This window comes from Podarcis gaigeae, assembly GCF_964106915.1.
Source record: "Podarcis gaigeae genome assembly, chromosome: 13".
In the NCBI taxonomy this organism is placed as follows: domain Eukaryota; kingdom Metazoa; phylum Chordata; class Lepidosauria; order Squamata; family Lacertidae; genus Podarcis; species Podarcis gaigeae.
The window spans coordinates 16,669,506-16,677,901 of NC_139689.1; the positions used below are offsets into that span (position 1 = coordinate 16,669,506).

The 8,396-nt window shown below is 45.0% G+C and overlaps 1 protein-coding gene across 1 annotated transcript; it reads right to left on the reverse strand.

The window, feature by feature from the left end:
- Positions 1-1,498: 1,498 nt before the first annotated feature.
- LOC310829231 (uncharacterized protein) lies at positions 1,499-7,851 on the reverse strand (the record flags this gene model as incomplete). The annotated part of the gene is made up of 6 exons (XM_083707485.1): positions 1,499-1,582; positions 3,119-3,240; positions 3,329-3,624; positions 4,603-4,717; positions 6,200-6,472; positions 7,515-7,851. The coding sequence occupies 6 exons, from the start codon at positions 7,849-7,851 to the stop codon at positions 1,514-1,516; spliced, it is 1,212 nt and encodes a 403-aa protein (XP_083563611.1). The 3' UTR covers positions 1,499-1,513.
- Between the last annotated feature and the right edge of the window lie 545 nt (positions 7,852-8,396).

An 8,396-nucleotide genomic window follows, 5' to 3' on the forward strand; every position in this document is an offset into this window, starting at 1 on the left:
CCGATGGCCTTTAGGAAGGTATTCTTATATGCAACAGTCGCAGCTCGGACTTTGGTGGCAAAGGGGTGGAAGGAACAAGAAGCCCTGACAATAACGGACTGGCATTACAAGCTACAAGAATTTGCTGAAATGGCACAGTTAACAAATACCCTGAGAGGCAATTCAAAACAAAAAAATTATGTAAAAGTGGGATAGGTATAAAACATATGTTAAAAAATACAGTAATGCTTCGCTATCTATGCTAGCATTTGATTGACGTTGGAGCGAGAATGAGTTGAGAAATAAGACTAAAAGCACATATTGATGTAGGAATGTATTAGATAAAATGTAAAGAAATATACAATAATAAGAGTACATTCATTTGTAAAAAAGGAATATACAATGGAATAGACAGGAAGTCTAGTGTGTTGGTATGTATATGATCTTTTGGGGGGAATTGTTTTTGTTTTTTCTCTTTGTTCTTTCTTTCTTTTTGTTTTATTAACTTTCTAGGTATATAAAATTTGTATATAATTTTTGTATACATGTTGGAAATTATAGTAAGTCCTGTAATGTAATATGTCAACATTTACCGATGTAATATAAGAATGTTAAATAAAATGCAAATTCAAAAAAGAAGAAGAAAAGAAAAACAAGCAGGTCAGTTCTGTACCTGCCTTGGCCCCAGTTGTCTTTTGTCCTCAGAGGGCCCCTGGTCTGGATCCTCTCACATAGAATGAGATGGGCAAGTTGCACTTGAGAACATCTGACCATGAAATTTATCAAAGAATGCAGAAAGCTACTCAAGACTAACAAGAGAACTATGCACACCTATACTCTGGCTTAGAGATGTGGAAACACAACTCCAATACCTCAACTGAAAAAAATGGCATGAGTGGTTCTTTTTCTAGTAGGAAAGAACAACAAAAAAAAGATTTTAGGGGAGTGGCAAGAAAGCTTATGAAATGGCAGGGAGGGAGGGAGGTAAGGAGACAACTCCCTTCCTTCAAGAAGCTCCTTGGGCCAGTCACTGCCTCATAGCCTAAAGTACCTCATAGGGTTCTTGTGAGGGTAAAATGCAGAGAGGAAAACCATGCATGTCACCTTGAACTCCTTGGGAGAAAGGTGGAATATGACTTAAATCAAGTCAATAAAAATATATTTAAGGAGGAGAAACAACAATTCCTCAAAAAATCCAGAGTTCCATATTTTTCACCCTCCTGGAAATAATAAGCAACAGCAATGCTCCAAGGTAATGATTTTCCAGCTGTATTTGAGGGACCCAGGAGTTTCTCAGTGAAGAGATCAGGACTGGTGGGTAAGCTTCCTTGAGACAGAATTTGCCCACCATGGCCAACTGTTCATTGCAACGTGCAGAACATACTGTAGATGTACTCTGTGTATGTTTTAGGGAGCACCACCATATCTGATGACTGTGAGACCCATTGAAACCAGATGTGCTCTGTGGAACAATTAAATGTAAAAACCGTTCTCTGAATGGAAAAGGTTTTTAAATGTCTGATGGAGAGATCACTCACCTGTGTGCTTCGTTACCCCTTTCTGAGTCCGAAACCACCTCTGGTTTCATTTTTTCTGGAAGATCCTATAATGAAACTGTAATCATTTATGTGGATGCCAGAATGTGGATCCCATCTGAAAAGGCGGCATTCTTGTCTGTTTCTAATACCACCAAGGAGCACCACTTGAGGCCAAAGCCACAACTACACACTGCTACAGCTTCTTCTTCACCTGCTGTGCTCTGTATTCATTTTGGCCACAGTAGACTAACCTAGACTGATTCCTGAAGTAAAGTGTGTTAGTAAACTGATGATATTAGCATTATTTTTAAAATGTATGTTTAATACAACATTCTTCCTTCTCATTGTAAGATCTCATTACACTGAAACACATTCAATAATATTCATCATCCAGATAAGTAGGGATAACAGCAAAGCAGTATCCTGGAATTTAGAAAATATGCATGTAACCAGGAGTCAAGATGCACTCAGAGAATTATCTTCTGGAGACAGGTGTTCACACACTGACATCTGAAGATGCCTAACATGAGCTGAATGCGTGTTAATAAAAAATGTTTAAAGCACTGAAACAGATGGATGACCACATCAAATGGGCCCTTCTAAACCAGATGTGACTCAAGAGGATTCCACACTAAACTGGAATCACAGCATTACAATTGTGCAGACGTGCAATGATCTTATTAGATGGAAAGAGTTTAAGCACTGGAAAATATGGGAGGATTTGAAATGTGATATCAACTGGCCCATAAAATAAGAGCAAGGCAAGACGATTCCTGACTAAATGGAAACAGTGTGACACTCACCATGAGTTATTAGCACAAGGAGCTGTGGGATGTAACATAAGCAGTCAAATACAACATTTCCTGTTTGCCTAGGGTGGACATGCAGGGGAATGTTCGTCCAGCCAGTTGAACTTCCTGTTACACCTGGTCTGGAAGATCCTTCCTTTGATTGTGACCAGGTAGGTGGGTGTGACCCTTCCAGACCTAACAAAATGTCCAGTCACGCAGCCACCTTCCCTCTTTTGATGCCTTTTCTTCTCTTGGACTTCACTTCTGGCTCTCAGCAGCAGCATGTGGGATGAGTTCTCATATGGCATGAACTCAAACTCTCTTCTGTAACTCTAAGCTAAAGCCTGCCTTCAGGGGTCCAACTGTGAACTGAATGTGAGTAAACTTCTTATTACTTTTAAAAGAAGACTGTTGTGTCTTTATTCTTTTACGAGGGAATCAAAGGGGTCTTGCCATGAATAACAGAACTTAAGTGATTCTAACGAATCTGCAACTAGCTTCCTGCCGTGTAAAGAGGGGAATGCACTCTGCCGTATGAATAAACGCACTAGTGTGAGTTAGGAAGGATCATATTAAATCAATATATCCTCTCCTGCTACCCACAACATTCTCTCAGGAGCCACCTGGCTAGATGCAGCCTTATTTCCTGCTACCAGCCATTAGCAAATATGTAAATAATTACCAAGGATGGGATAAATGCTATCCTTAGGGAACTAGAAATTTAAATTCAGTGGCTTCATGTTAAAAATATCAATGTGTACCTTATTCCTGTGGGTGAAAAATGCACATCAATAGAGGTCGGCCTCTTACCTCCCTGGGACGCCAGGCACACAGGACATTTTCCCCAGGACCTGCCGGGTTCTCCAGCTTCCTGCTTTCTTTCCACTGTGGCGCTATTTGGCCAGCTGCCTTGAATGGAGTTTCATCCAAACCTGTAAAAGGAAGACAATTGTTTGCCTGGCATGACTGTTGCAAGGAGGAAGTAAGTTGAACTGCCCTTGAAGTTTAAGTCAAACTCACCATGCCTTGCAGACAGCAAAATCAGAACTGAACCTGGACGTACAATTTCTATGCATTCCAGGAACCTGCAACAAGCTTGCTCCCCTCTTTCCTGGATTATACTCAGCAATTTTTTACTTTTCCTCTTTAAAATTTTCCACATTTTGAAAATGTCTCTGTATTCTTTCAGAGTGATGACATAGCAAAAGCATAGCACGTCTAAAAAAAGTTCAATATCCGCTTCAAGAATTTCCATTAATTGTTTTCTTCCCTTGCAGATCATCTCATCACTAGAGATTGTGGATCTTTCCAATGACCTGTGGCAGAAACATTTATTTTATTTAGGCGACAGAAGGAGGGGAGAGGAAAATTAGAACGTAGTTAGGATGCAGACTGCTCCCTTACCATAAATGCCAGTGAGGGTCCTTTGGCCAAACCCCCAATATTTTTTTTCTGGGGGCATAGCCCCCCAATATTTTCTCCCCACCACTGCCCACCCACATGCCTTCCTGTCTCCCTCCCTTGGTTTGCTGTCTACCCCCAGCCAACCATCACTCTCTGTTTCTGTTTCACTCTCAGGTATACTGGGCCAAGGCCACCTAGGGCTTTAAAGGTCAGCACCAACACTTTGAATTGTGCTCAGAAACATACTGGGAGCCAACGTAGGTCTTTCAGGACTCGTGGTCTCAGTGACCACTCCCAGTCACCAGTCTAGCTGCCACATTCTGGATTAATTGTTGTTTCCGGGTCACCTTCAAAGGTAGCCCCACATAGAGTGCATTGCAGTAGTCCAAGCAGGAGATAACCAGGTATGCATCACTCAGTGAGACAGTCTGCGGATAGGTAGGGTCTCATCCTGCGTACCAGATGGAGCTGGCAGACAGCTGCCCTGGACACAGAATTGACCTGCGCTTCCATGGACAGCTTTGAGTCCAATATGACCTCCATGCTGCACACCTGGTCCTTCAGGGGCACAGTTACCCCATTCAGGACCAGATGGTCGTCCAAACCGGCCTGCCCCCTGTCTCCCCAAAACAGTACTTCTGTCTTGTCAGGATTCAACCTCAATCTGTTAGCTGCCATCCATCCTCCAACCACCTCCAGACACTTGTTAAATTAGTGCTAAAGCGTTTTTGTTTTAAGAAAGGAGAGCTTGCGAACTGACTTGTATTGTTTTAAGAGCAATAGATTTTACATTTGCTTTGGATTGGAAGGGTTAGTTGAGAGGGAGGAAACATTGCTAAAGCTGTAGCTAAAATTGTGGCTTCAGTCAATTATATAAGTACAGAAATTACCCTTTGGTGGCTTTTTCTGATGGAACCAGTTCCTCCAGAGCTTGATTAATTTTTGACGACAAGAATTCAGCTGACCGGTGCCTTGAAATATGCATTTCGCAAAGTCGCTCTGCTGCTAGATATGGAGAAAGTGAGTGCACATCAGAAGTGTTACTGAGTCAAACCCTTGGCCTGTTAGAATTGGAGAAGAAGTCAAGATGAAGCTGAACTGTCTCTTCCCAGTTTCACCTGGGCTAGCATTTATACTGGCATGGGAGTTCTTATCAGGAAAGAGATGGCCATGAAAAGGCCTCCTAGGAGCAACTGCAAACTCATGGGAACCATAGTTTGTAGTGGAATGAGTTTTTTGCTCTATGGTTTAACCCACAGCGCCACCCGCGTCCCAGAAACCACGTTAGGGACCAATAATTTATTTAGCTCAATTACCAATTTACCAATGGTTGTATGATGAGACAATATCTCCTGATTGACAGGAGCCCAGCACAGGTGAACTTTGTTTAGTCTTACAGACCTTGAGATCTAAAGGCTCCCCGCTTTGACATGTACCAGGCTTTTGAGCTGTAAATTACTTAATTGAGCTGTAAATTACTTAATTAGATTCAGAAAATGTTTAGGCATATGTGTACCCCTGCACCCCCCCAAAAAAAGCACTGCAAGTAGCCCATAGTTGCAGGGTGAAGGTCAGGTGCACTAAAGCTCAGAGTGAGCTCAGGCTTGCAAGAGAGATTAAAAATAATTTTTAAAGGTTTCTCAGGCTATGTTTGAAGCAAGAGGAAGAACAAGCAAGTGTTAGGTCTCTGCGTGGAGAAGACAGATATGCTACTGAGTGACAGAAAGAAGGTGTAACTGCTCGACACCTCCTTTGCCTCTGTCTTCTCCCAAAAGAAAAGCAATGCTCAACTTGCAACAATAACATAATAAATTTTGTAAGGAGGGAGCTGCAGCCCAAGATAGGAAAAGAGGTGGTCGGGGAACACCTAGCTACTTAAAATGAATTCAAATCACCAGGGCTGATGAGCTGCACCCAAGTGTACTAAAGGAGTTTACAGAAGTAATCTCAGAGCCTCTGACTATAATCGTTGAGAATTCTTGGAGAACAGGTGTATGTTTAGCTTGGAAAAGAGGAGACTGAGAGGAGATAGGATAGCCATCTTCAAATATCTAATGGGCTGTCACATGGAGGAGGGAGCATGCTTGTTTTCTCCTGCTCTTGAGAGTAGGACACGAACCAATGGCTTCAAGTTACAAGAAAGGAGATTATGACTACCGGTAAATACCAGGAAGAACTTTCTGACAGACGTTATGGTCTCCTTCCATGGAGGTTTATCAGCAGAGGTTCTAATGAATAATCAACTTGCTTCCTATAAGTTGAAAAGGGTATGTGCTCTGCTATTTATGACTAGCGTGAGGAGGGACCACATCAAAACAATATATCATCTCCAACCTTCCTTAACATTCCCACAATGTCAAGAAGACATACTCAGATTGGCACAGATTTCACACACACACACACACACACACACACACACACACACAGTCCTGCTCAAGAAGCAGTCCCATCAGACTCAGCCAACGTTCTCCCTTCCAAGTTCCTTACCTTTCCTGGTGAAACTTGGGGGACATTCTGGCAGGGGCTCACAGTCAAAGGCTTTCAGCACCTCTGAAGCCACTTCCACAGCATAATCCTCACCACAGTATGCAAGAAGCAGTTCTGTGAGCTCCCAAGCGTTTGCCTTCTTCAGCAGTTTCCTGGGGATTCTGACATAGCCTTCCTTGATGGGGAACTTGCTGAGATCCTTCTTGAACTTCTTCAGATCTGACTCCTTCAATGTATTCAGTGCGGCCAGCAGCCATAATTGTGTAATCTGCACTGTGGTGATTATTGATGTTAGTAGAAATATTGAACAGAAAAATCCAGCATTCCTACATCCCCCTTCTCTTCCTATTGGAGCATTTTCAGACTGGACTAAGTAGGGAAGGGCTGTGGATTTGTAGTAGATCACATGCATGCAAAGGATCCCAGGTTTAAACGCTGGAGGATCCAGAAAGGGCTTGGAAAGATTCCTGCCTAAATCCCTGGAACAAACTAGATGGACCCTCTGGCCCAATGTGCTCTAAGGCAGCTTCCCATCCTTCTAGCCTCTCAGGTGATTGAAGGAGCTCAGCCTGGCCCAGAAGAGAGAAACTGATCCAGGAGGGTTTGAAGACTCCCTTAACTTACAGGCCTCTTCTCAGCTATTTGCAGGCTTCTACATTTATTTCCCACCCTGTTTCTGATGTTCCTTCTTCCCTGGTGGGAAGCGGATGCCGTGAAGTGTTTGGCCTCAGGTGCTAACATGTCCTGGGCCAGCCCTGGTTTAGATGGAGGGCAGAGGGGTGTGGGAAGACGCCATCTCACTTTACACAGGGAAGATTTATATCCATCATTCTGCTGATTTCACCCTGCCCCTTTGGCTCTTTTTTCCGCTCTGGAGGGTAGGACTCCAAGCTGCAAAAAAAAAAAAGAAAAGAAAAAAAAGAGGAGATTCCGACTAAACATTCGGAAAAACCTTCTGACAGTAAGAGCCGTTCAGCAGTGGAACAGACTCCCACGAGAAGTGGTGGACTCTCCTTCGTTGGAGGTTTTTAAGAAGAGGTTGGATGGCTATCTATCTGTCATGGATGCTTAAGTTGAAATCCCTAAATTGCAGGGGGTTGGACTAGATCTCCCTTGGGGTCCCTTCCAACTCTTAGATTCTATGATTCTTTGGTACGTTGCCCAGGACGATATGCGACTCTCCTGCTGGAAAGGTATCCCCACCCAAGGACGAAGGCAACCATGGGAAGGAGCTGAGCTCTCGGTACTGACAGAACCCGCGAGGTGTCAGCACCATCAGCCGGATCGAACCCCGTCCCCGCTCCCAGTCCCTTACTTAGGCAGGTGATAACCGAGGGATCTTCCACCAGCGGCTTGTAGTCAATTTCCTGCAGCACCAGGGCCGTCACCTCCACAGCATAAGTCTCACCGTAGAAACCAATCAGCAGCTTTCCGAGCTGCACAGCATCGGCTTCCTGGAGCAACTCCTCGCGGATTCTTCCGACGCCCTCCTTGAATGGGAATCTGAGCAGTTCGCCCTTGAATTTCTCAATGTCCCCCTCCCTCAACTGCAGCAAGGTGTCCTGAAGGAGAAAAGCGGCGGATTGCATATCCCGCATGAGGGCACGCGACGGATTTGTGGAAAAGAAGAACTTCGTCCCCATTGCGCTCATTCTCCGCCAGCCCAGCAAATTCCTCGGCCAGAGAAAAACTCAGAAGATCTGGAGACTGTGCCAAGGCAGAGAGGCAGGTGGGCCCGATCCCCGGGCCAGTTGGCAGCAGGAAACCCGCTCCGAGAGCCCCGTCTCTTGCCCTGCGCGTCGCCTTCTTTTCAGGAAACTCTTGGAGATCCTTCCCTCCGGCAGCAGCAGGAGACTGGAGGGCGGGGAGGGCGGAAGGGGCGTCTTTCCAGCAGCTCACCTTTCGGGCTCCCCAGCCCAGCCCTGCGTTGGAAGAACTTGGCTGAGCGGTTCTGGGGGAAGACCTCCGAAGGCAGCCCTCGCAAGATTTGCAGGGGCGCTTGGGCTGCAAGACGGGGGTGAAGAGAGCCGGCTCTTGCTCTCCCTTTGCTCAGGATCTGAAGCCGGGAGGAGCACCCCACCCACAGAAAAGGAACCTGTGATTTTGTTCAGGGTGCTGGGACTTGTAGATCTCTCAGAGGTGAACTGTGAAGCCCAGGATTCTTCCTGGGCGTGGGCTTGAAATGCGTGCCTTCTGG